Source organism: Vigna umbellata, chromosome 8, assembly GCF_029865625.1.
Source record: "Vigna umbellata cultivar VRB3 chromosome 8, Vumbellata_1.0, whole genome shotgun sequence".
Lineage (NCBI taxonomy): Eukaryota > Viridiplantae > Streptophyta > Magnoliopsida > Fabales > Fabaceae > Vigna > Vigna umbellata.
In genome coordinates, this window is record NC_142172.1 from 38,392,028 (window position 1) to 38,419,595 (window position 27,568).

Sequence of the window (27,568 nt, forward strand, 5' to 3'; positions counted from 1 at the left end):
TCCTTATCTTTAAAAATGGAGACGATATAGATGAGTTTTATACGCCATTTATATGAATTAGACTTTGCACTTTTCTTATTTTAAGGAAAGTACGTTGTATTTATTCAAATCCCTAATATTGAATAAGAAAATATTTTCTTATTCTTGAACTCCCATGATTTTTAAAATGATTATTCTGCCCTTTATTCTATATTTTAATGATGACTTTCTGATTATTTATTCCATAAAATTTCTGGAACAATATTTTCATAACAAGGTTTCTAGAAAATATACAATGTCTTGAATAAAAACATCGAATTTTCCTCTTCGGGTCGAACAATTTGCAAGCATTACAAATTAACCAATCTTGAAGACTTTAGATTAAGCAACCTGAAAGGAAAAAAACAATGTTTTGTTGTATGATCTCCACCAAACTCAATGTATTACTCCCTCCCTCCCTCTCTTGGTTTCCATTGTTTCTAGTGTCTACCTGGCGGAGGCTCCAGGCTTCCTAATGTCACAGTATCATGAGATTCAGTAGCATCACTATAGTCACGGCTCAGGTACAACCTAGAATAATAAGACTCGGTGGCAATGATGACTATTGTGGCACAGCAAACAAGGATATATTTTAGTTTTAGGCTACACATGTTTTCAAATCTATCAACACGAAATTAAAACGAGTTTGTATAAAATTTTAATATATTTTAGTCTTCAAATTTAAAAAATAATAAATACGAATCTTTCAATTTAATTACGTCAAAAATTTGACGTGTTAAAAATGTTAACATATATTTATATGGTTATTTCGTTTCAATAATGTTAGTTAAAAAATGTTTTATACATTAAAATTTTTTAATTTAATTTGATTAAAAAAATTATATTTATTTATTTTTAAGGTTTAGAGACTAAAATATATCAAAGTTTCAGTGACTAAATTTAATTTTGTATCAAAATTGAAAGACTAAAAATATATTTAATTTTTTAATTTTTCATTTGTTAACATGGAGGTTTAGTTAGTAATCTGGAAGGTGTAGTAAGAAAAACCTAAAAAAAGTATCAAAAGATAGAGAGGTTTATTTTCTAAATATGGGTAGAAATATTTCTTCTTGCACTCCTATAATTTCTATCTGCACCCCTATCTTTTAAAACAACCATGCATAAATGGACTTCAAGATTACTTATTCAACAAGATTTTTGGAACAAGTTTTATGAAATTATAAGGACATGATTTCCATAATAGGATTTCTGAACAAGATTTTTGAAATAGAATTTCTGAAATATATGAAATACATTTTGTAAAGAGCTTTCTACACCAGAATTTTCAAAACAAGCTTTCCGGAACATGAGATACTTCTTTAAATGAATTTTTCGGAACAAGTTTTTTGTGCAATTTCAACACCCAATTTCAACACCCAATTTCGTCTGGATAAATAAATAAATAAAATTAAAAATAAGAGAATAATAATGGTGGGTAAAGAAAAATAGAAGAAGAAAATAATAAAATAATGTATAATTTTCAAACTTTAATACATGACACGTCACTAGAAAATATTTTTGAAATATTAGTTTAATATGGTAATAATTGGAATTAATATTATGTCAATAATTATAAGCAATAGTTAAAAAAATATAATTTGTTGCGTCAATTTTATGACAATAATTATAATCAATGTCTTCAATATTATTTGATTTGTTTTTCCTGGAACCAAGAATTTTTCTTTTCCTATTTTGTTCGTTCTCAATTAATTTACAATTAAGGACAAGATTACCATAATATTACAATGTGTGTAGATAAATTCGTACCCTGTCATAGAAGAGGGGAGGAAACAAAATAGAGAGATATACTCTGAAATAATAGACATAAAGAGAGCACGTGAGAGTATAGAAAAAAGTAAGTTGTAGGGACTCCGCCAATAGAAACTACCAAGGAAAAACTAGGGGACTATTAAAAGCTGAAAAGGTGTGTCATTTATGCACCCTTCTTTTTCTCTTTTTATTGTACGTTGAAGTTTTTTTACTACCCGCAACCCGACCCGTCCAATAAAACTGTACCCGCTACCCGTGCGGGTACCCGTTTAGAAATTACCCGCGAGTATTTTAAAACTCGCAGGTATCCGCACATACCCGCAAAAAAAAAAAAAATAAATAAATAAATAAATAATATATATATATATATATATATATATAATTAAAATCTAATTTTAATTAAATTTAACCTAATAAAATATAGTTAATTTTATTTTTAATTAAATTTAATTAAAAACTATATAAATTAAATTTTATTATTATTTTTTGGGAGTAACGGGTACTACGAGTCGAGTAGTATACTACCCGTACCCGACCCGTTTAGAAGCATGTATTAAAATACTCACTACCTGTTACCCACGGGTGGTAAATATTCGTCGATAGTAACTACCCGTCGCAGATTTTACCCACAGATACTCGTGCCTGCGAATGTTTTTGACATCTCTAATCACGAGATTTGTGCGCCTCTCCATCAAATATCACGAGATTTGTGCGCCTCTCCATCAAATATCACGAGGTTCGTGCGCCTCTCCATCAAATATCACGAAGTTCATGCGCCTCTGCATCAAATATCTCAGAGATTCATGCGTCTCTCCATCAAATATATTAAGAGGTTGAAGTAGCAAATATTATTCAAGCAGAAAACGCGTTCAAGTATTTTTGGATGTCTTTATCATTCTCCTAGAAGGAAATACTATTCTTGATATGATGCATTTATGCTGAGAAAATACTATTGTTGATATGCTGCATTCATATACAATTAATTTATACTTTTTCTTTAACCGGATTTTCACAATTAAATTCATTTCCTTAACTCGGTTTTTAAAATTTGTTTTTGTTTTGATTGTATTTTATTTACATTATATTTATACTTATCCAGATTGTAAATCAATATTAATTAATTTATTCAATTAAATTATTTATAATTTTGAAATTACAAATATTATAACAATTACATAAAAAATGTATTTTTATATAATAAGATTTTATAATAAAATTTAACCTCTCACAAATTTTCTAATTGAAATTTTTATTAAATTTTAATTTAAAATAAAATTTAGACTTTAAAATAAAATTTAGACAAAATTTAATAAATATTTCATTTAGTATAATTTTCTTTAAATATTCATTTGAATTAACATATAAATTGTTTTTCTTTCTGTTTGATCCCATGAATTATAATATAAATTTTGTATATTCAAATGAAATATTTAAAGGAAAATATTTTGAAGTGTGCAGTGTAGGTAACTCTGGCCCTTCGCCTCAAACTTTGTCAAATCCTGCATCATGGATCATCACTGTTGGCGCCAACACTGTGGATCGGTCTTTTCTTGCTCCTGTTAAGCTCACCAGTGGCACAATCATTGAGGTAAGTCGTTAAGTTTATCAAAGTGTGTTTGGTTTCATGTCTATGTGAAGAAAAAATGAGTCTGAGGTATTCATATTTATAGGACTTCTTACATCTGATTATGATTTTGAAGTGGTTATTAAAGAACCCTGCAACCTGAATGATTCATGAAAAATAAATAGACACTGAAAAGACCGAGACTTGTATAATACTATTAATAAGAAGATTCCGATAGTGAAAGTTGAAATCATATTCATCTATCTTGTTCAATTCTTGTAAAATACAATGTGACAAAAATAAATTTGGACTACCTTCTTTACATGATCAAAAGAGCATAACCATTTTAGTGAAGGTAAACAACAACTCAATATTTCAATATTTCAATATTTCAAATCCAAATACTAGAAATGCAATTATTTCAATATGTCAAAGCCAAATACAAGAAATTTACTAGTTTACAAGTGTAAAGAAGGTAGTCCATGTAGGAGGCATCATAAACTAGACCAGTATCTGCTGCTCTTTTTGAGACATTGAATTATATATGTCTACCCAAACTATATATATATATATATACACACACACACTAACACATATATATCATCTTAATTTAACAAAAAAATTTAAAAGTTCATGTGTGGTATGAAGAAAAGCATTGTCACCTATTACTTTGCGATGAATCGAAAGCAGTTCCATTTTGATATTCTCCTTTCTCACACACACACACAAACAAACAGGTGGCATTTTCTTCCTGCACCCCTTTTTTTATTCGTGTACATCCAAAAAGTTGTAACCCATATTACCCCTTATTAAAATTATAATAAAAATTTCTACACCTCTACATACACCTTTCAAACTTGGAAATATATTTTGTAACAATTAATTCAGAATATAAAAAACAATTTGGAATAACTATTCTGAAAATAATTTTTGCATATGGTGTCCTTGTGTAAGATTCTGCCGCGAGGAAGAATATTTTATTTTAGTCTTCTTGCTAACTCGGTAAATACTTATGAACAAAACTATCTAAAAGAAAGGGTAAATTAGTAAGACTCTTAAAATGTTACGACTCTTGCAAAGTGTTACAATTTTTCATGATTGTAGGAAGACTCTTAAAATGTTACGACTATTGAAGGAGCATTGCTTACTCCACCACCATCACAATTCGGTAGAAGAAGATTGAGTTGACATGGGATGGAGGTGTAGCTGCTGCGTTCAGGGAATATGAATGAGGTAAAATAAGGATTTTGAAAATAAATTAAAAATTCGTAGTAAAAGTAAAAAAGTTTTAACCTTTGACCTAAGGATAGTTTTGGAAATGAAAAAATTTAAGAAGGTACAGGAAGCATGCCGTGGTGGTGGAGGGAGCAACGCTTTAATATTTTTGCTTTTACTCTGGGGATGCAACTAGTAATCATGGGGTGCAGGAAGAAAAAGCTAGCAAAAATTCCAAATTTGAAACAAAACAACTAAAACCAGTTCTTTCTACACCCCCATACCCTTTATGTGCACCTCCATGGGTGGTTAAAAGATCAAACTGCTCCTTGTTCGTTGTCACCTTCTGTCACTGTCACTCACGGCGGATTCAATGAAGAAAATGTTCCGAATTGCACATCAGAAAATTATTTTTCATAAAAAATTAATTCTTAAGCTGTATAACACAAAAAGCTTTGTTCTTGCGAAAACAAATTTACCAAAAACAAAAAATGATTTATGAATTACACCATCTAAAAATAATAGAATTAAAAAGTCATTTTCAGAGATAAAATGATAACTTTCAGCGGAAGGAGAATATGAGGGTGCAAAAAGAAATCCCCTACAACTAACCGAGATATCAATCAACACACTTCGCAGTAGATATCACTCCAATTATCAGCAAATAAATGAAAGAAATTTGGAAAATAATTATGTAAGGTTTTTCGATGTTCACGCCATTAATAACTCAAAACTGTGCTTGCCTATTAAAACAACCGCTCAACAAAATATCCTTTCCACTCTATATCACTCAGCAATGAACTGGATTACAGGACTCAGTTCAGCAACAAAATGAGTGGAGCAACCTCTACAATATCATCTCATTTGTCTATTATTTTTCTTTAACTAAAAATAAATGCTAAAATGAAGAGGTTCAGAAGAAGTTTTATTGTGCATCTGTGTGATCAAATTATGCATAAGTTGTAATCAATCTTCCAGCTCAATAATCTTCACAACTGAAGAGTCACCCAGTTTCTGGCAAACAACAACTCGGTCATGTGGTTTTACTATGCCAAAAGCCTTCCCATGGTCTAAAGCAACCTTCAAAATTGATTCATTTGTCCCACTTTTAGTCTCAGCCTGCACACAAATCACTAACCTTAATCACTTTTAAAACTATAAATTAGAAAGAAATGGAACATAAAATTAGAAAGAAATTGATTTGATTTTATAATAGGCGTCGTAGAGCATCTTTAATGCAGAGTTCATAGGGTCATAATTGGCCTTGGAATATCTTATTTCTGGTTGGATTAGCATTATTGTATTTCCTATTTCAATTTATATGATTTGTCTATAAGAGTACTTTGTTATATCTTCTGAGCTTTTTGAAATATTGAATTTGTACAATAAGAAAAAAAAATTAAGTGGTTTTGAATAGTTCTTTAGTTACATCATTATCTTGATGAACTTTGAACAATTCTTACCGGGTGGCTAGGATCTGCCAGCATAGGGAATAGACCTCTCACAATAAGTGATTGCCTAGCCTGCCATAGGATCACAAAAGAAACAGTTAGCAAAAAGTAATTAGTCTCAATCCAAAAAGCTAATAAAATAGTCATAAAAAAGAGAGTAAACTTTTGTATTTGTAAAGAAAAAAAAAGAAGATATGTGAAAAATAGTGGAAGGTAATGTCAAATGAGAGTAAGAAAATTTTAAATGTCAAAATACCATTATCCTATTAGTTATATACCTCAAAAGCACCGGTGAAAGTCCATTTGAGTTGATTTGTCCTCAACTGGGGAACTACAACAGATATTACAGGCATGGTTGGTCTGTACTTAGCAATCAATCTACATAGATACACAACAAACAAATAATTAATTATGTCAGCAAGACATCAAATGGAAAATACAGAACATGGCTGAGTAGTAAATGCTAATAACTTAATCTAACATATAAAAATGAAAAATCACCTTAGAACTAAAGTACTCAGAGAGAATTTGACAAATGTGAATACAAGTCAACAATCTCAGAAATGAGATGTCGTTTTAATAAAGGGAAATTATAAAAGGAGATAAAGTGAAACCTTGCAGCTCTTCCAGATGAAGTGAAGCAAATAATAACAGATGCCCTAACCTTGATAGCTGCTCGAACCTGAATGTTTCAGCAAAAAGAAATTTACTTCCCAATATGTATTACTACTACACTACAAGCTAACAGAAGAATGTTGGTGGAAAAAGAATCATAAAACCAATAAAAAAAGTTTGATGGTTCAACCAAGAAGCGTACCGCTGAGGAAGCAATTGCTTCCAAGTGGCTCATTGGCTCTCCCACATGTTTTACAGCCTTCTTAAAATACAAATCTTGATTATGAACTTTCTCTGCCTGCACACAGCAGATATAAAAAACGAGGAAGTAATTATATAAGGAATGTGATTAAATTTACCATAATGAGAAAATCATAATATCATTTAACCGACATGTTGAAAAAATAATTGTATATACACAGGGAAACTTTCAAAGAATAACAAGAAATCAATTCAAAAGCATAAGAGGATGAGATGGTGGACACTGGAAAGAATTTGAATTGCAAAGTTTTGGAAGAGAACGTCACCATAAATATCTCACAGGAATAGTTCCTTTAAGGTAAAAACGTTACAGGAATTTGTTTAAGCGAAAAACGCAAACTTACCTCAGCACATATTTTTCCAACTGTTGAAATGGTCTCTACAGGGTATTGTCCCCGAAGGGTCTCAGCTCCAAGGAGAATTGCATCGCTTCCTGATCATAAAGAAACCAGAAAACAAAATTAGACAATACTTGTGCATAATGTGATGAACATCTTAAACTAAATGCGGGAGTTCATATAATTTTCTGTTGCAATCTTTATAGAAAAATGAAGCAGGATTCACCGGTTATGACAAAAGGAATTTACCATCCAACACTGCATTGGCAACATCGGTTGCTTCAGCACGAGTAGGTCTTAGATTATCAGTCATAGAGTCCACAACACGTGTAACAACAACTGGCTTTCCAGCCATGTTACACTTGTAAATAGCAGCTTTTTGGAATAAGAAAACCTGTCATGTCCAAAGATGAATATGGAAAATTAGCATAGTTTTATTCTGGAGAGAGCAAGTAATGCCGTAAAAATCCCAAGTAGACACAGATCTTCCTTCATGCTGAAAAATACTAACACAAAAAATGGAAATATTTCATATATAACATTGGATTTTTCTGTCCAGAATAAACACTGACCTTCTCAGGTGGGAGTTCTATCCCTAAATTTCCACGGGCGAGGATGATGCCATCTGCTTCTTTCAATATCCCATCAAAATTTGTCAGTCCCTGTTATAATTTCACGGAAGAAAGATGCATGTTAGAATCACAATTAAGAACTCTACAGCATAGCATTTTTCTGTCAGAAGAAGAGAGTCAGCTATTCAAAAGATTTTGAAGTTTCTTACTTCTATGTTTTCAATCTTCGCAAAAATATGCGTCTGCTTAATGTCACCCAAATTAGAGAGAAATTCACGCGCCTGCAAAATGAAAAATGTTGGCGTTTGGCCTTTTTTTTTTCAAAATACTAAGGAAAACTAAACGAAAATTAATCATTCAATCACAGACGCTACAAAAACAAAGAAAATTCAGAAGCTGAAAATAGAGTCAAGAAGAATGTTAGAGAAAATAGAAAGACATATGATAAAATTGAAAGGATAAAATTTATCAGGAATGTTCCTTACATGGCAAATATCTTGAGCGTGCCTGGTATATAATGAAAGGATGTCTATATTGTTTCGAACACCCCATGTACGTATCACCTGAATTTCGTAAAATGAAAAGAGAACATTTATATTAACAAAGATAATAACAACAAAGGTATTTGCTTTATGAATGTAGGGGGAAATCAAACCAGTTAAACTCTTTGTTGTTAGTACATATAAATTATGCATTTTCTAGATTGACAGACTAACAGAAACATAAGCCATTGTGCAACAGCATTAAGTAGTTTCTGCCATTGATCAACTAAAGCTAATATTTCAACAACAAAACACAGTTTAGTCCTCTCCATAAACAAGATAAAAATTGAAGCATTCAGTCTCAAAAATCCAAAGTATATTTGGTACTCAACTAAATTATATCAGCCTCAGTAATTTTTGCTCATGATTCTAGTTACGTACCTCCTTATCCTTATCAGTGAGACTAGGAAGATCAATATGAATCTGAGAGACATGGACAGTAAACAATGGTCCCGAGAGTGTGGCAGTGTTTTTTACGAGGCAGGAGATATCATCACCATTCACCTCACTGACCTGCATTTTGAAACCAGCAGCATATACATATGGCAAGTCTGTTGTTAATGGATGATGAAAAAACCTTCTATTTTACTGCATTATTAGAGACTAATAGAACATATAAAGATAGAAAAACTAAAAAAAGAGGTTATGCAAGAAATGAGGAACGTGGAAAGAAATATACGCCTGCTAGAAATGATAAATCATTTCAAAATATATGCCAAATGCTTTTACATATATTAAGAATGTAATAATCAAACCTAGATTGCTTTACCTCCAGCCATACTGAAGCTGTTTCACTTCCAGTGAAGAGGTATTTTCCGATAAAAATAGTATCACCCTTCTTAATAGCCTGCGAAATTATGAACATATTAGTTATTAGTTAAGGAGACACCAGACAATATTTGCGAATCCTTACAGAGTATAATGGGCATGATCCTTGTCAATCAATGCAAAGTGGTTTATGAAAGTAATGTAGAAGAAAGCCATCACGAGTCAAGAAACGCAGGAACTTGAGCGTTTGAACAATTTCAAAGTGCCATGATGAAAATTCAGAATTATCAAATACGGCATAAAAAATCATCATCCATTCTGGAGAGATATTAAATGTGGACTGAAATAGAACACATGAATGAAAAAATATCCCAGAAAAGAGACCAAACCAATCATTCCGCAAACCACTGTTAAGAATCACAGAACCTATCGACTTCATACACCAAGATGCAACAAGAAAACAACTGACAGGAACAATCTCAGAAGTGCAAGATGATTACGTGCATGTAGAAATATCAGAAGATTATACGAAAAAAATGGCAGAACCAACATGATTATTCAACACAACAATATTGCAAAGTGCAAACCCGGAAAACTACAAAGTACATGGAAATGTCACACTGACCTTCGATAACCCACTAAAATTTAGTGGCAAGAGTTTTGAACTAGCTTCTTTGTTTTGATCTGGAGTTAAGACAACCAATGTGTCTTCTTCAAGGGTGATTGGCTGCTCAGTCTTATTCACAATCTGTAATTCTGGACCCATAGTATCTAGCATAACCTGGCATTGAACCAAAATGCACAAGTAAATTTTTCACATCAATAACCCTCAAGAAGATATTTGATATGAATCTGTTATAAGCCACATGTATGCACAATAAATAAACAGTAAACATATGACAGGCATACCGCACAGAGTTTCTTGGTTCTTTTGATAGCAGCTCTCAAATTTTCCAATGTCTCCTGATGGTATTCTGGATCACCCCATGAGAAGTCTAACCTCGCCACTAGCACATGCGAAGAAAAAAAGAATGAGATAACAAAACACATAACTCAAGAAGATTGTAGACACGAACAAAATATAATTTTTTCATTTATTCGTAATGTGTATTTTCCCAAAGGCGAAAAGGAAAACTGCTACAAGCTAGATTGCAATAGGTTTTTGGTATTTCTTGCGCTTTTGGGAAACTACAAGGCCATCCAACACAGATAATTCTTGACTGAGCTGTTCTGTTTTTCTGACAATATAGCAAGAAAAAAAAATCAAATATGTCACATCTTATAATCCACTGCTGAAAGAGGACAAAAGATGAGATCCATATGGACAAAAATGTAACGCATTCAATTTTAAAACAAGGACCACAAGTAATAAAAGCTGTAATAGGAGAATACCAGACATTCCTGCATCAAGGCAACGGGAAATTATATCAACTGATCGTGACTTTGGGCCAAGGGTGCCAACAATTTTTGTCATCGCTGGAAAGAAAGACTGCATGATGCCATTAAAAAAAACTTCAATCAAAATCCAAATTGACAATACAAATTCCTCATTGAATATGACTAAAACTTTTTTCTGGAAATTGCATACGATTCATGCCCTTTTAAGATCTGAAAACTTTGTGCTTAAAATCCATAGCTTAAAAGACTAGCATATTTTTCTTTTGTTTTCATGGAATGAATTTGGTAGACGATGATAGTAGGATACCCCACAACCCCTCCAAAATTAAAACGATCCCACATTCCATAAATAAATAAATTAGTTATCCATTTAGCATGATTTTTCAAGTTCCTTTTCTCAAAGGTTGAAAAACCAACACCGTATCCTTGCCACAGAAACAAGCACAATTAATATTTCAAACCACAGAATCGCTTTAACTATAAACCAATATGGCTAGCAAGTTCAAACTCAATGTAATTGTCAAAATGACTTTCAATTCATCAATGACAGTCATTTTGCATATCGATCTGTTAAATTTCTTAGCAACAATCTAAAAGTTTATTAGTTTCTGATAATCACAGTGGTTAAAAGAGGATGACTTCAGAAAAACCAGCACAGCCCTTATCAACAGCAACATAGCCAGAGTAGAAATATCTTCATTTCGTCAATTATTCAACTTGATCCGCCAAATCCTCAGCATTTAGCAGTCAAAAGCAACATCACCAATTCCACACATATCAAAAGCATCATCACCAAAGTCACACACATATTCCTTCCAAATACCAACACCACAAATGGGCCACCAAAAGTGTATAACTTTCTATCACAGTTCTTGGAAGTTACAACAACGGCACGGTTATTACCATAAAGAACAGAACACCTCACTTGAAAATGGAAATCAAAATGAGAGAGGGAGAAAAGGAAATGCTAACCGGCTTGGATGGCTCAAGCACGGATACCATCCGAATTGGTTCTTCGAGAAGCAAAGGACTTGAATGCATTTTTGATGAGCAAACAACACCTTACCACTGATCACTGAATCAAATCGATCAAAGCAGAAAGCAACTGTGGAATAGAGAAAGAATAAAGAAGAAATATAGAAAGTGTGTGTAGTATGTATGTCTGTTCTTCAAATCTAAAAGAAAGCGATTAAAACGCCAGCTGCAGCAATCATGCAACACGCGTCCTTCAATTGCATTTACCAAAGTCTTCACGTGGGGACAGAAAGCCACAGGTAAAAGAACAGAACAGCTACTATCAATTATCAAACAGACAAATGTTAAATGGTATTCTAAGTTGAAGACTAAGAATAGTGATTTACCATTGTTTCAACTTACAACTGTTTTGCAGAAACTTGTGGTGGATTTCAGTTTAATTGTTTACTGTAATTAGATTGTTTCGACTTGATGATTTTGAGGTCAATTCATGAAATCTAAGGTGCATAATGATTTTATTAAATTAAAGTAATTATACTTTTAAGTTTAAAACCCCTTATTACATTAAACATGGACAGAGAAAGTTTAATAAAAAAAATTGTACTCTTATAGAATTGTTTTCTATTACCAATACATATGGTGTAGGAAATTCTAGATTAAAAAATTAAAAACGTTAAACATATTACAAATGGAGTTGTATCATATTGCGTAAAAATCAAGGGTTGAAGGTTGAAGCCATCAAATTAATATCTGAGTGGTATTGTACTTTTTTTTTAGGTTACTTATGAATGGTATAGAAAGAAAAACGGTGGTTACCTGGAGCAATAGAAAAAGACTCCAAAATCAAGTTAGATTACATTATAAAAAAATAAAAAAATAATATATTTAGAAAATAATTAAAGTAAGTTTAGATTAAAAATGAGATATAATTAAAAATTAAAAACGTTATTTATTCAACTTAAAAGTCTGTCTTATTATTAATAGATATTTATTTATAAAATAATCTTTGATTATGTCATTCATATTATAATTTTTAATTTTGTAGAATATTTTAACATACAAAAATGTTATAGATATAAATTAAAAATAAAAAATAGTTACTATAAACTTTTCATAAAAATATATATTTTGCAATAAAAATAAAATCATTTCACAAAATTACCAAAATTAAATTATTTTATTAATTTAATAATTTTATTATTTATTTATTATAATATATTAATAAAATATTAAAAAATTATAAAGTATGCAGTTGATTTCAAAACAATGGCTGCATTGCCAATTGTATTTCTCAGATACTTTTGAATAAAGATTAATAAAAATGATAATGGATAGCAACTGTTCTAATTTAAAGTATAGCAGTATATGTATGATTGTTAGAGTTTCTGATTAAAACATTTTAATAATGAATGAGCTTGTTTCAAAGTATATTTAATTAATACCTTATTTTAGTGATATAATATAAAATAATATTTTTAGTTGATAGTATTTTTTTTATGGAAGAATTTAAATTCACAATTTCTCCCACACTCCCTTCTAAATCAGAAATTGAACTTTACTACTAAAAGAATACTGAGAAGCATGTTGGATATAATTTCTGCATACAACAGTTATTTTTACTTAAATTGGATGTAAATAAATTTCAATCACCTCAATCCTATTTAATGTCATTATTTTAAAAATATTTTTACTTTAAAAAAATTCTCAACGAATAAACTTAAAGTAATTTATATAAATAAAAATATTAAATATAATATTCTAGTAGTAGTAGTTTATACAATACATGTAAAGAAATGAGACAGTTTAGTGGTCAGTTACAGGTGGCGAGAGTGAGCGTTGACTTGTTGACTCATTCCATTAAACAACGGCTGTCTCTGAAAACCAGTAGCCACTTTTTTCTTACACAGGAAAAGGCTGCTAAAACTCCTTTTTTTTTTAATGTAACTTTTGGCATACTTTTTGTTAGGCCAGACCAGAGAAAAACAGCAACTACATCCGACCCAATTCAACAGAATTTCAAGGTATGGATCGAGTCATAGAAATAGATTATATTAGGTAAATAAAATTAATATTATAGTTGGATGAATTAGAATTTTACAGGTTTGCTTTAATTTAAATGTATATTTTAATATTTATAAATTATATTTATATTTTTATTTTTATTTCAAGATATATTTTTATTAAAATTTAATAGTAAAAATTATAGTTATTATAACAATTATTATTAAAATCATAAGTGTACATTTTTGGATTAGAAATTTATTTTATTTTATTTATTTATTTATTTTAAAATGTTAAAAAATTGACTTAATATAAATTTACATTTGAATAATCCATGCGAATCAATTTGTAAAGTCAATATCCGACTAATTTGGTAAATTAAATGATAGGATATAAATTTTGAAGTGTTAAATTCGAATTATATTAAATTTGCCGAATTTGATCCAACCTATAAATGTTTAGACATAGTTTTTTCATCATTCACTTCTTTTTCATTTTTAATAAGTTATAAAATTAATAACTAATAATATATATATATATATATATATATATATATATATATATATATATATATATTACATAATATTTTAGTAAATTAAATGGGAACGAGATGAGGAGTGGGGATTAGAACAGAGATGAGACGGATATATACATATTGATCATTATTTCTATATCTAATTGAAAACGCTCAATATTACTCATACTTATATCCATATCTAATCAATGTGATGATTTCTGGTCAAAAGAATGAATTTGAACAATATTATGAGGACGGAATTTATTTATCATTTCTAATTTAAATATTATTGAAAAATATTCTAGTACTTAAAAAAATTAAATTGTGAACCTATATATTTATCGGTAGTAAAAAAATTCAATAAAAAAACTTATAAAAAATAGTAAAATACTAATAAAATGTTGTTTTCGGTGGATTACGAGTCAATCCACCTTTAATCCATCTTGAACCATTTAACCTTTAGGTTAAGGGAATCTGACTCACTTCAATCCACGTTAAAACAAAAACTAAATTTTTTTCAATCCAACCCCACTCAAATCCATGAAGAGTTGAATTGACTCACAAACTAAAATTCATTTTAACATCTATAGATAGAAGTGTGTTATTACAAGTTGATATAATATTATTCTCATATTTTTTTTCACATAAAAAATGAAATCAACCTCTTTTGTATATAAGTTTTACACCCCTTCCTTTAAGTTATAAAGATTTACATGTTCAGTCTTTTAACGACTTTTAAAATATTTCTATTTAATTGTGCAAGTTTTCTTAAAAAATGGTTGTTTGATATCAACTATGGATATTTTATATTCTACATATTATACTAAAAGAAAGTTAAATCTTAATGATCATTTTACACTGATCAAATAATGCAAGCATTCTTACAAAAAAGTACACATTAAACAACGTCTTAACCTTGTATTGTAAGTTTTATTAATGAGATAAATAAGTATGACGTGACAGTGTCATGTAATACTATCAATATGATGTAATGATGTCGCGTGTTAATGTCACCTTCAAGTGTCATTTTTTTATATTCAGTCTATCCTTATATTTTTTTTATTCAATTCAGTCTCATGCTTTTAAAAATTTTAAAAAAAATTATCTCTCCAAATTATAACTAAATTTATTTTTTATAAATATTATATTGATATTTTTATTAAAATTTACATTTTTATTAAATATTGTAAGAATTATTTTCAAACCAATTTTTTAACATATAATTGGATTCCATTTCAATGTAATAATATGGTAGTTTTAAATACTTACACTCTTTTTAAAATGAAACTTAAATGTATTTAATAAATAAAATCATATTTATAAATCATATTTACAGATATTTTTATTAATTAAAATAAAATTTTATATATCTAAATTGTTTAGTTAATAATTACATATCTAAATCTTTTATCTATATTAATAAATTTAATAGTTTTTATATACTTGAACAAATTCAACCAAATTTGTAAGAGCCTGAAAATAATAAGGCTATTGGGCCTCATGTTGAGGCAGTCAGCCCATAAGCTAAGGACCCATGATCTTAGGAAGGGGTTTTTTAAAAATCAGAATTCCTTCATTTTGCCAGCTTTCTTTCTCTCTCTAAAATCTTTGCCCTAAAATTCTCTCTGCCTTCTCTCTAGATTTTCTCTTCACTGAACCGATCACATTTTGATTTGAAGGTGTTTCCGCGCTTGCTGCACCAAGGGCTTCAGTTTGAACTGAATGTTTTTCCATTCCGACCGGTAAGTGTTTTTTTCCTTTTTCTTCAACCGTTCTTGAACCTAAGCCATGCAACTTGCTGGTTGCCTATTACTGGTAGCTTTTCCTTTAGTTTCTCTGTCCCTTCCAACTCTAAGAAATGTGCTCTGCACCAATTTTTGGTGGCTTATAGGTACTGTCAAACTCGCCTCTGTGAGAAGGTACTACTAGAGCGTTCCTAGGAGTGGTACTGTTAAGCTTTCCAAGTAAGGGGAGGTAATTATTTTTGTATGAATTTATTTTATAAAAATATATGCATATGAATGTTGAACTAGTGTGCTCTTGTGAAACTGTTTTATGACTTTTATTGTATTGGGTGTTATAACTGAAACTGTGAAATTGTGCATGTTGTGATGTGATGAATTTAATCCGTTTTGAATGAGTTTGTTGGCTGAAATTGATCTTGTTGGAAGGTCTGGAGTAATGGTTCTGTAATAGCATGCATATGGGTATTAAATAGATGTACAGGTACTGTTTGAGGTTGCTGTGAGAAGAAGTGAAAATATTAAAATTAGACATTTCAGATTTAGAGCATAAGAGAACATGGTAGATAATTTAAATTGTTAATTATTGAGAGCCTTTCTTTGTTGGTAGGATAGAGGAACCTTAAAAACCTGAGTTGACACATCCCTGATCATAGAGCAACCCTGGCCTGGTCCAGTCAGTTGTGACTAGTCATATGTGCTGGCGTCGAAGGTGAGTTTGATGCGTTCAGACATCTGGGTCCTCTCCGGTGACCAATTGGGGTAAAGAAAGATCTCTACTAGGATGAAAATAAAATAAAACAAGTTGATTGTAGATGCATAAAATTATCATGTGTTAATTTCTAGTCAATTATAATTTTAGGAAATCAGTCACTGTGTGTTTGGAATTTAAAGTAAGAATCCATATATAAATAAATATATATATATATATATATATATATATATATATATATATATATATAGTTTAATGGTGCATTGGTATTTCTAAACAATAACTCCAATATCCATTTTACACTTTATGATTTATAGGGTGGGCAGTTAGTTATGATTAATTTAGAATCCAGAGTAGCCTTGATTGCAGCAAAACAGGTGTCTGAAAAGAGAGTTTGATATGCTTCTAATATAATATAAATATGTATATTTACAGGATATTGTATGTATCATATATATATATATATATATATATATATATAAAATAAAGTAAGGATAATTGTTTCTTATATTGAAACATGAGTGTTAATCAATAATTATATTACTTGTAGGTATGTATAAATTGATGCATTTTATGAGCTTTTATAGGTTAGTTGGAGTTGTTTGGTTCTTGGTATTGATTAACTTAGATTCAATTGTGGAGATGTTATTTTTATAATTTGTGAGTGGTGAGTAATGTATATTGTTGAGATTGTGTATATGTTGATTGTGGCAGAAAGTATATGATTACAAAGTGATGAAAGTATGATCCAAGTTGTAAATCAAGTTCCATCTGTGTAGGATCTCTTGGTGAGATCCTTAGTGTTTTAGAATGAAAGTAGGAGCTCAGTCTTGGGGGTCATTCTGAAACTCCAATGGCTAATCATACTCAAGTAGAGGGATTAATCCATGTGGTGAGGAGTAGCGGGAGGTCCTAGTCTTGGAGGCTTCCAGTATGCTCCAGGGCGAGGAACGGACTAACCTCGTGAGTGTGGTAGGGTGGAACCCATTGGCAACGGCTTTGCAAAGCAGTAGAGGCCACCACGAGTGCATAACCCGTCATAGCTCGACTATCATTCTAAAGTCCGGACGAGTCAAGTCTAGAAGATAACATGCTAGGATGTATGCCTTAAACTGCTTTGATTTAAGTTAACTCTTGTATGTTATGTGCTTGATATGATGCATGCTTTTATATAATTAGCTCACCCTTACTTGTTTGTGTGCTTGTTGTATGTGTTTCTTTTGCAATGATCATCCACTTGGATGTGAGCAGAGGAAGATGAGGTTTCTTTGGAGGCAACATTGGAGAGAAATGAAGATGATGTTGCAGCTTAGTCTCACTAGAAATTCTTAATTCTCTTATGTCATTTTGAAGAACCTTGTTATGTTTTAAGTTTCAAATTCTGGACATATTTTGGAATACTCTAGTGCTTGAGGTTTTAATTTTTTAGTAAATTCTGGAAGACTGTAATCCTATAATACTTTAAGTACATCTCTTAACTGCTTTCTAATATTATAAATTGGTGATGTCTTTGCATATATATCTGCTATATATTTGGGATGTCACAAAATTTGGACCAAACGTCTAATTTAACTTTAACAAAAACTTATTTTAAGTGGCAATTTTTTTTTTAAATTTTCAAGTATTCATAGTTTAAGGTATTTCTTTTTTAGTATTTTTCATCCATTTTTTTATACTTTACATTTTTATTTTAAATACCTATATTACTTCTTAAATTATGGAAATTTTTATTATTGTATTGTATTTTAGTTTTTCATAGTTTCAATAAAGAAAAATATGGGTGATTTTTTTTAAAAAAATATCTACAATTTGACGCTTATTGACATTTGTTAAAAAACAACAAACACTAATACGACGTCTTCTATTATAATGTTCAACCTTTAACAAATGTGAAAAGTCTAAAATATACCTCTGAAAGTTTTTTTTTGTTATTGAATATTATATCAAATAAACCAATTTGAAAATGCATTTTATATTACCTAATTCGCAAAACTACCAACAAAAAATAATTAACTTCGAAAAAAGCTACTTTAAAATGAATGACCAAATTTGTTAGACATTTTTGAATTGTTTTATGCATAACCTTTCATCTTTATTTTTACCCAATAGAAATTACTCATTCATATTTTAAAACTTAAACCTATCCTTAAAACCATTTAAGATTACTGTGAATAAAACTTGTTTTCTAAATATTCCTTAAAGACACTTTAGTCATTAAATAAGATACGTGGGTGTATATAAAATCTGAGGTACAATCCTAAACTAAACTTTAAATGTTTGAACTAACCCATTATAGATTTTTCGAGTATGGTTTGTTGAAGATTTCATTAGTCTATTTATATTTTGGAGTTTTAGTTTATTGAAATATATATTTTAATTAAAAATGATAAATCATTATATTTATTAGAACTAGAATTCAAACACATTTAATTGATTGAAAAACACAATAACATAAGTCATACTTAAACAGAGATTTAATAACATTTAAATTCTATGATAATTGTTAAGAAATATAAAATTATAGCGGGTCATTTACACCTTGACTTGAAAAGAAGACTGATTATAAATTGTTGAAGAAAATGGAAGTCGATGTTTTGGAATGAGATAAAAAAATCGAACGGATAATATAAAATTTTGTGGGGTGGATAAATCAAAGACAAAGTAAGCAGAAAAAGAAAAATCAAGGCACAGTTGATTAAAAATAATTTATGGGACCATTTTTTAATATGTGGGCCCCTTGAGGAGTACGTGGAGGCCACATTGGTAAAAGGTCACAATTCCGCGTAATTGCCACTCATGGCTGATTGTGATCTTTCGATTTCATCACTCTTACGGTGGTTTTTAGAAACTGGATTAATTGAAAATTAAGCATATGTGTATTGTTTAAAAAAAAATTACGAAAGGATTAAGTTATCTTGTGTAATGACTATATAGGGGATGTATGAGTTTTAACCTATCCTGAAGTTACAGAAAGTGATTGTGACTTCTTTTTTTTCTGTAAATTCAAGTTGGTTCCTTTTTTATAATTTGATTAAAAATATAATTATTTTAAATGATAATTAATAAAAAGAAATCGTATTAAGGATTTTTTGATTTTAGTTAAGATTTTTTATAAGAAAACTCAGGTTAGTTTAGTGATGAATTTCATGAAATTTGTATTTTAAGTGAAATTGTGTTTTATATTTGATAACAAAGTTGTCACTTTTTAGTGACTGCGTGATTGAATTTTTTAACTAAATTCAATGTAATAAAATTTAAACTGTAGTAATAATCCTTTTAATGGTTTTAGTTTAATTTAGTTTTGAATTAAAATTATTATTATTGTAATTTTGGTGTAATTTAGTTTTAAATTAAAGTTAATGTTTTCTTTTAACACTTTAGTGAAATTTGATTTTGATTTGAATTCGTCGTATCAAATAACTTTAATATAATTAAATTTTTATTATTATTTATATTTAAAATTAAATTATTAATCAATATTTTTAACTATTTATCATCTCTAATATTATTTTTTACATATTAATTTATTTTAAATAAAATTAATAATTAGTTCGTATTACTATATGTTATTAGAAAAACATCTATTACTTGTAAATTATCTATTACTTGCATAATTTTCTTTTCCAAAATTTCTTAAAAAACAATTTACAAAAATATACTTGTAATTTTTATTGTGAAATAATATTCATAAAAATATATATAAATTACATATATTAAAAAAACATTGATAGTAAATCACTATTAAATTGACATATTTTATAACATTAATAATAATATTATATATTTTTTATCAATTTTAATAAAAAATAAATAAATAACACTTAACTCGTCAATAACTTTAATTCAAAACCTATTATTGCACTAAACTTGTCAAAAGGTGTTCGAATTCAGTTTAAAGCTAATTAACTTTGAAATCGCCAAAACCTATAATCATTTCAGTTCAAAATATTTTATATTAAAATTGTTAGAAGTGAACATAACTTCAAGTAAAATATAAAATTCCTAACGACTTGCACGAGTTTTATTGTGCAAAAGTTTTAACTATTGCAAAAGTTTTAACTAGAATTACTACAATTTCTTTTGATTCCATTTAATTTAGTTACATTTTTAATCAAATTATATAGAATGAAATTGACTTGAACTTACATAAAAAACATGATCACATGTTTAATTATATAGAATGATAAAGTCGTTCTTTTAATTACTTATTGAAAAAATGTCACAATTATACAACACGACTTAACTCATTTTGTAATTTTTTTTCCTTAAACATATTCATATACATAATTTTCAAAATAAATTAACCTATTTGGTAAAATATCCTTTCAATTTTATCACTTCTACTCCCCTTAAATTACGTGCTTCCGTGTTCAACTTTAATAACACTTTTTTTTTTTAACTTATCTAATACGTACTCCCTATAAATATGAAAAATAAAATTCTCAAAATATTTCATAAAATGTCAAGTTTAATGTAAAAGTATTACTTATTAGTGATGTAAACTAAAAGATAAAGAGTTCTATATGTTGCAACCTCTGCTTTTAAAAATCTTAACATTAGTTTCACCAATGAAATATCGTTTTAGCAATAATTATATTCATGTCCAATATTTATTTACAAAATTTAAAACTATTCAAATTTAAAACTATTTAATTAAATAAATAATTAAAGACAAAATACATTGAATTAATCTAATATAAAAAAAAACACATCCCAGGATGAAAATGGCCAGTGACTGCATAAATATATAGGCAATCATTATTTTTTTTACACATAAAAGATGTGTATTATTGCATAAAAGTAATTTTTCAGGTTAGGCATATTATATATATATATATATATATATATATATATATATATATATATATATATATATATATATATATATATATAATAAAACATTTTAACAATATGTATTATTATTTATTTTTTTAGTAGGTGGTGGATGGTTTTTAGATTATGTTGGATATCCATTTATATTTATTCATAAAAGAAAAAAATTATGGTAAAAAAAATAATCTAAATTGATGTCGGCTTTCACTCGTATTTGGCTAGCAGCAAGTTGAAACTATCTCTCTAAGAAAATGATATTTGCGCTGATTTGTTTTGAGTTTTTATTTGTCTTTTTAAATGAGAAGTTGTATTATAGAAAAAACACTAAACAGTTATTTTTATTTTTCAACCTAATAATTACATAAATTTAGGAAGTTCTACAATTTGTATTAATTATTAAAATACCTTTTAAGTTACTTTACTTTTATTTAATAAATTTAAGCTTATTCTTTTAAGAGTGTAATAATATTTGCATTTAAAAAAAATATAACATGTATTTTGAATTAAATTGACGTGATATAATGAGATTTTAATTACTTTTTTATTCATTAAAAAATAATCTAAAGTCTAAATAATTTATAACAACTCACGCTCAATTTACTCGCTGAGTTAGATTGGGTGATAATGGGATATTAATTGATTAAGTTAATTTGTCTATCTTCATCTTAATATTAAATATTTGTCTGATTAATTAAATTAACTTGTCTACCTTTCAGACCCTTATACTATCTTTTCTTTTGTTTATATGATCAATTAAATATTTTTATATGAATTAAGTTAATTTATATTTATGTGTGATTTTTTTTATATACATTATACTTTGCTTGTAAATTGAACTTGTATATATGTGGCCATTCCAATCTCCAGATAGAGATATAATTGATATATTATTGATCAACTAAAGTTAATTTATTGACTCGTGCAATACGTCTTCTGGTCTTTTTATTTTTCACTCTTTAAGATTAACTATTTTTTTTTATCAACAATCTGCTTTAATAGTTATTAGTAGTAAAACTATAAATAACACATTAAAACTGTAAACATTTCTTATAAAAACAAAAACATTAACTATTTCCAAATGCAAATTAAAAAGTAGACGCAACGACAAGAGAAATTAATATATTTAACATAACTATTAAACTAAAATTAATTATTCATATATCATATGTTTAATTATAATTTTTATTTCTATTTATAATTAACACGAAGTTTAAAATTAATTAGACATTTTGTATAGTTGGTTTTAATTTAAAAATTATAATTATATGCTTTTATTTTTTACTATAACTCAAAGTTTTCACTGAATACACTATACAGAGAAAACGTTTAACTTCTACGAATACATCATTTAAGACAGTTTTACAAAAATCAGTAAAAGTAATAGAATAATAATACAAACATTATTAACGTATTATAATTCATTATTGAAATTACAATTTTTTATATAAATACCATTTTCTACATATTTTTAATTTGAAAAATTCATAAAAAGACTGAGTAAAACAATATAATGAATATTTTATAACATTAAATAAATAAACAACTAAAAAAATGTAATTTTAAAAATAAAAGGAATTACACAACAAATTACTTAAAGCAGTATATGTATGAATACAGTGTGTTAAACGTTACTGCTGTAATATTTAAATAAGAATAACGCTAAAATTTTAGATTCATAAGAGTATAAAAGTAAATGCAGGAACAACCCTGTGCACTAGATTCCAATCAATTGAATTAACAAATAGTAGACCAAAGTTTACTAGTCAAAGTCAAAATTGCAAAACTCAGGACTCGGTATCCTAAAGTATAAAATTGTAATTTACAAGTAGAAAAAGAGTGCTTAAGAAGATAAATCCAATAAATACAATTTACCATTTTTTTGCAAAAAATAAATATAAACAAATGTGTATAATAAATAGTTAAAAACCAAAATTATAAATAAAATACAAAAACTATAAAAAAAAAATTATATAAAAAAATATTTAATTATTTAAATTTCACAAGTAATCTTCCTAATCCATTTTAAGATCAAGTGGCATTTTAGTTATGCTTCATTTTTAAAAGAATTCAACCAAGAGAAAAAGTTTAAACTACTTTCTGTATGAGTTTGGGTAAATAATAACTGTGGAGGGTGTGAAGGGGGAATAGAAAAATAACCGAGAAAATGTGTCTTTAATTCATTCATTCATACACATACATACACTCGCTTTCTCTGCAATTTCGTCTTCTTGTCCTTTCACTGCACAACTTCCCTATACTTCCATTTCTCTCTCTTTCTTTCTCTCTCTTTCTCTCTCTCACAGCTCAACGATTTTTCTCCAAGCCCAAGTCTTCCTTTTTTTTCTTTTGATCGGTGAGTCTCTGGGTCTCCCACTGACACTTTTAATTTTTTGTGTATATTAGATGCTTTAGAACTTGCGAGCTCATTATTAATTGTGGTTTTATCTACTTTTTTTCATGGTTTCTGCCGTTTTCCTTTGTAGTTGCAGTGATAATTGGCGTGGAACCATTTCCACCCCAAAGTATATTCTTTTCAGCTTGTGATTCCAGAGTACTGTTTGTTAATAAAAAGGAAGTAAACATAAAAGGAGGGATGGGGATAGAGAAGCAATAGAATCTCCAGATTTTGGTTTATATTCTCCTTTTTTTTTTTAAAAAAAAACAGTAAATATTCTTGAGCTGTAAGTGCTAGAATGAAACTATGGATTTGATTTTAGAGCTTATTTCCTCCTCATAATTATACGCTTGGGCAAAATCATGTAAAAGGAAAGAATCTTCTTTTTCTCTTTGGTTGGGGCCTATTTCCTCTTTTTATTTTATTTTCCTTTTTTTGTTGAAAATTCATGCAATCTCGCTTTGTTTTTTTCTATCGCTGTGGGTTACACTAAGGTTGATATCTACACAAGATTCTGTTGCGACTGATACTTGGTCAACTTGAACATTTTTTACTACTATTTGAAGTCAAAATTAAGAACTTGCTGAGAATTATATCCATTTTGTTTAAACCACAGTATAATTGCTATTGTTATACATCAATTTAATCTGCACAAGATATAGATATCCATTTGCATCTGCTTGATTTTGCCAAATATTCCAAGACATGGGAAAATTGGTAATTATACCATGAAGCTATAATATGATGAATTTATTTATCTTAGGCCCATCTATTTGCATCAAAATACTAAATATGACCGGATAAAGCTAAAGAGGATCATCCAATAGGCTTTCATGAGTTAGGTAAACTTCTAATAAAGCAGTCGAACGGCAAAGATAGCTTGGTTTCCAAGGGAAAAATATGCCTTTTAATTCACAAATAATCAATTGTTGTATTTGAAACATGTAGAATTTTCACAGTTGTAGAAGATGATATAATAAACTATAAAATCTAAGCACTTGGAATAGTTTGCTATGGTTGAAAGATGTTAGGTAGTCCACTGCATGCCGCATGCAGTAAGTAATAGGAAAAAACCATTTTGCATTTGGCCAAATTTAATAACCTCAAGCTCAATCTTCCGTGCCCCTTCCTTACCCTGCCAGGGGCCAGAGTAGCAAAAAGAGCCTTGTTCATATTTTGTTATATTATGCTGAGCACCATAAAGCATTTAATTCAGATTGAAATTTATCTGGATACTTAAAGCCCATTTTGACAATCTTATTTTTGTGTTATTTCTGGAGATTACTACAGAGCTATGACCAAGGACTTGTCTTAAAGAGCATTTTTTTACAATTCATAGGTAAGCAATGGTTGGTGCATCGTGGTTTCGAACTCTATGGAAGAATCAACGGAAGGACGATGCTCATTCTGAGAAGGCAGTGCTTGGAGTATTAGCATTTGAAGTCGCAAGCTTAATGTCCAAGCTTGTTAACTTGTGGCAGTCTTTGAGTGATAAACAGGTTGCTAAGTTGAGAGAAGAGATAACAAATTCAGTGGGTATCAGAAAGCTTGTTTCGGAAGATGAGAATTTCATTGTACGTTTAATCAGTCTGGAGATGCTTGAGAATATGGCACACGTGGCTGAATCTGTGGCTAGGCTAGGGAAAAAGTGCAGTGATCAAAGTTTGAAAGATTTTGAGAATGCCTTTGATGTATTTATCACTTTTGGTTTAGATCCAAATCGTTGGGAGTTCACTTCCAGAAAAATGGAAAAAAAGGTAAGAAGGATGGAAAAGTTCATATCAACTAATGCAACTTTGTACCAAGAGATGGAACTGCTAGCTGATCTCGAGCAAACTCTTGGAAGAATGAAGGCTTACACCGAGTCAGATGGACCAAATTTAATTGACTATCAAAAGAAGGTTGCCTGGAAGAGGCTGGAGGTGAAGAACTTAAAGGCTAGTTCTCTGTGGAACAGAACATATGATTACACGGTGAATATTTTAGCAAGATCTCTATTTACAATATTCAGAAGGATCAACAATGTATTTGGCATTCAAGAGATAATAGATGTTGGTAAAATCAAGAATCGAAGTGCTTTGAATTCTGATCACGCTGATGGTAGTCGTTCAGTTTCTGAATTATTGCAACCTTCAGTCCAACCCTCCAGCAAAGCTCGGCCCACATTTGCTTCGGGACCTCTTGGCGCGTTTGCTGCTACATCTCGTCCAAATGGTCGAACAAATAAAGCTACCATGTTTCCTTTAGATGCTGGAGACTCGTCCACAAAGCCAGGGCTAAGTTCAGTAAAGAATAGAAGTGTCAGATTTTTCTCAGGTCCTCTTGGAAGAAATTCAAAAAAGCCTGTCCCAGATAATGGAACAAATAAAAGCAGCAAGATTTGGAACTTAAATGGGCACTCAACTGCTGTTAGTGGGAAGGAAATTAATGCAAGACATAGTCGACTGACTCAAGTAGAACCTTTCAAAGGATCTATACTGGCCGACAGTTCTTTGGTCACTGATAGCCACTCAAGCCCAAATGATGTTCTTTTAGCATCACAAAATCCCAATGACCCTAAGGCAAACCTTGTTACTCCTAGAAAAGAGGGTCATAGCCCTCAATCAACTTTCCATTACCTATGCAGGTTAAAGCCTCCATCTGAATCCCTTGGTGCTGCTTCTTTAGCCCTGCACTATGCAAATGTAATCATCATGATTGAGAAACTGGCAACATCTCCTTACTTGATTGGTCTTGATGCAAGAGATGATCTGTACAACATGTTACCGAGACGTGTAAGAGTTGCTATTAGCAGCAAACTGAAGCCATATTCCAAGGCCATGGCTTCAGCAGTGTATGATGCAGGTCTAGCGGAAGAATGGAACGAAGCAATGACCGGTATATTAGAATGGTTAGCCCCGCTTGCTCACAACATGCTAAGATGGCAATCTGAGAGAAGTTATGAGCAACATTGCTTTGTTTCCCGGACAAATGTGCTGCTGGTACAAACCCTTTACTTTGCAAATCAAGAAAAAACGGAATCAATAATAACTGAGCTTCTTGTGGGTCTGAACTATGTGTGGAGATATGCTAGGGAGCTCAATAAAAAAGCTCTGCTAGACTGTGGCCATGGTGGGGTAGATAATGGATATTCCCAACTGAATCTATAAGCACTTTTAAGTCAAGTTCGTCGCAGGATTCATTTTTCAACAAAAGTGCAGTCCCTGCAATTGATTTGGATGAATCTTTTCAGGGAGACAAATCTTCTGGCTTCTTAGATCTCAGTGAATGTGAAACAGGTGCCCTGGAGCTCGAGAGAAATACCCACATACGCTGGTTTATTGTGTCAGAAATGCATTCTTGGTGAGAAATGTTCATTTTAAATATTCAGTATTATTTTTCTTTGAGGAGATCTTGCTGATTTAACTTGGATCGCATATCTCATCTTTGAATAGTTGTCCTATGGGTGCATATTTATGAGCTTTATATGTATTAAATGTATAGTTTTTATCAGCCGGGATATTTCTATGTTGATATCTGTTGAATTCTATAAATTTCTACGTCGATATCTTTTGAATGGTGAGACACAAAGATTTCAAATTATATTTATGATATGTAAAGATATTTTCTAAATTTTATTTTTATTAGTATTTAAACAATTTTATAATGTTTTCATTTCATTTCTTGCTTTTAGACTGTTACAGACAGTAATTAAAATGATATTTTTATGACCAGTGACAGATCCAGGGGACAAGGAGGGCCCCTGCTCCCGCTATAGTTCAATCAACATTAAATTGTTAGTAATATTGCGATTACATGAAAGATAGATTTTGAACTTACTATTTGATTATTTATGCGGAGAAAATGATCGAAGTATCATACTGATTCTATTCTTTGGTTTA

The 27,568-nt window shown here is 29.6% G+C and overlaps 2 protein-coding genes across 4 annotated transcripts; one reads left to right on the top strand and one right to left on the bottom strand.

Annotated features, from left to right (window-relative positions):
• Positions 1-5,236: 5,236 nt before the first annotated feature.
• Positions 5,237-11,779, bottom strand: LOC124825782 (pyruvate kinase 2, cytosolic-like). Its single transcript, XM_088096814.1, has 16 exons — positions 11,485-11,779; positions 10,507-10,603; positions 10,024-10,121; positions 9,740-9,895; positions 9,116-9,193; positions 8,728-8,859; positions 8,290-8,367; positions 8,014-8,085; positions 7,805-7,894; positions 7,482-7,626; positions 7,239-7,327; positions 6,836-6,931; positions 6,633-6,700; positions 6,297-6,396; positions 6,031-6,090; positions 5,237-5,686 (listed from the first exon to the last, which is right to left on the bottom strand). The coding sequence occupies exons 1-16, from the start codon at positions 11,551-11,553 to the stop codon at positions 5,534-5,536; spliced, it is 1,581 nt and encodes a 526-aa protein (XP_087952940.1). The 5' UTR covers positions 11,554-11,779; the 3' UTR covers positions 5,237-5,533.
• Positions 11,780-23,487: 11,708 nt separating this feature from the next.
• LOC124834729 (uncharacterized) lies at positions 23,488-27,179 on the top strand. 3 transcript variants are annotated; one of them, XM_047309499.2, is made up of 2 exons: positions 23,488-23,645; positions 24,978-27,179. In XM_047309499.2, exon 2 carries the CDS (start codon positions 25,034-25,036, stop codon positions 26,834-26,836), a length of 1,803 nt encoding a protein of 600 aa, XP_047165455.1. In that variant the 5' UTR covers positions 23,488-23,645; positions 24,978-25,033; the 3' UTR covers positions 26,837-27,179. The 3 variants fall into 3 exon arrangements, with proteins under 3 accessions (XP_047165455.1, XP_047165456.1, XP_087952977.1); XM_047309500.2 differs by having other exon boundaries at positions 23,494-23,645; positions 25,027-27,179; XM_088096851.1 differs by having other exon boundaries at positions 23,516-23,645; positions 24,968-27,179.
• Positions 27,180-27,568: the final 389 nt, after the last annotated feature.

Excerpts from the sequence above, each read along its gene's own strand:
- LOC124825782 (XM_088096814.1), bottom strand. The coding sequence starts at position 11,553 with ATGCATTCAAGTCCTTTGCTTCTCGAAGAACCAATTCGGATGGTATCC. Across the intron at positions 10,604-11,484 it reads TGCTTGAGCCATCCAAGCCG|TCTTTCTTTCCAGCGATGAC; the intron begins GTTAGCATTTCC and ends GGCATCATGCAG. Across the intron at positions 5,687-6,030 it reads TGGCAGATCCTAGCCACCCG|GCTGAGACTAAAAGTGGGAC; the intron begins GTAAGAATTGTT and ends ATTTGTGTGCAG.
- LOC124834729 (XM_047309499.2), top strand. The coding sequence starts at position 25,034 with ATGGTTGGTGCATCGTGGTTTCGAACTCTATGGAAGAATCAACGGAAG.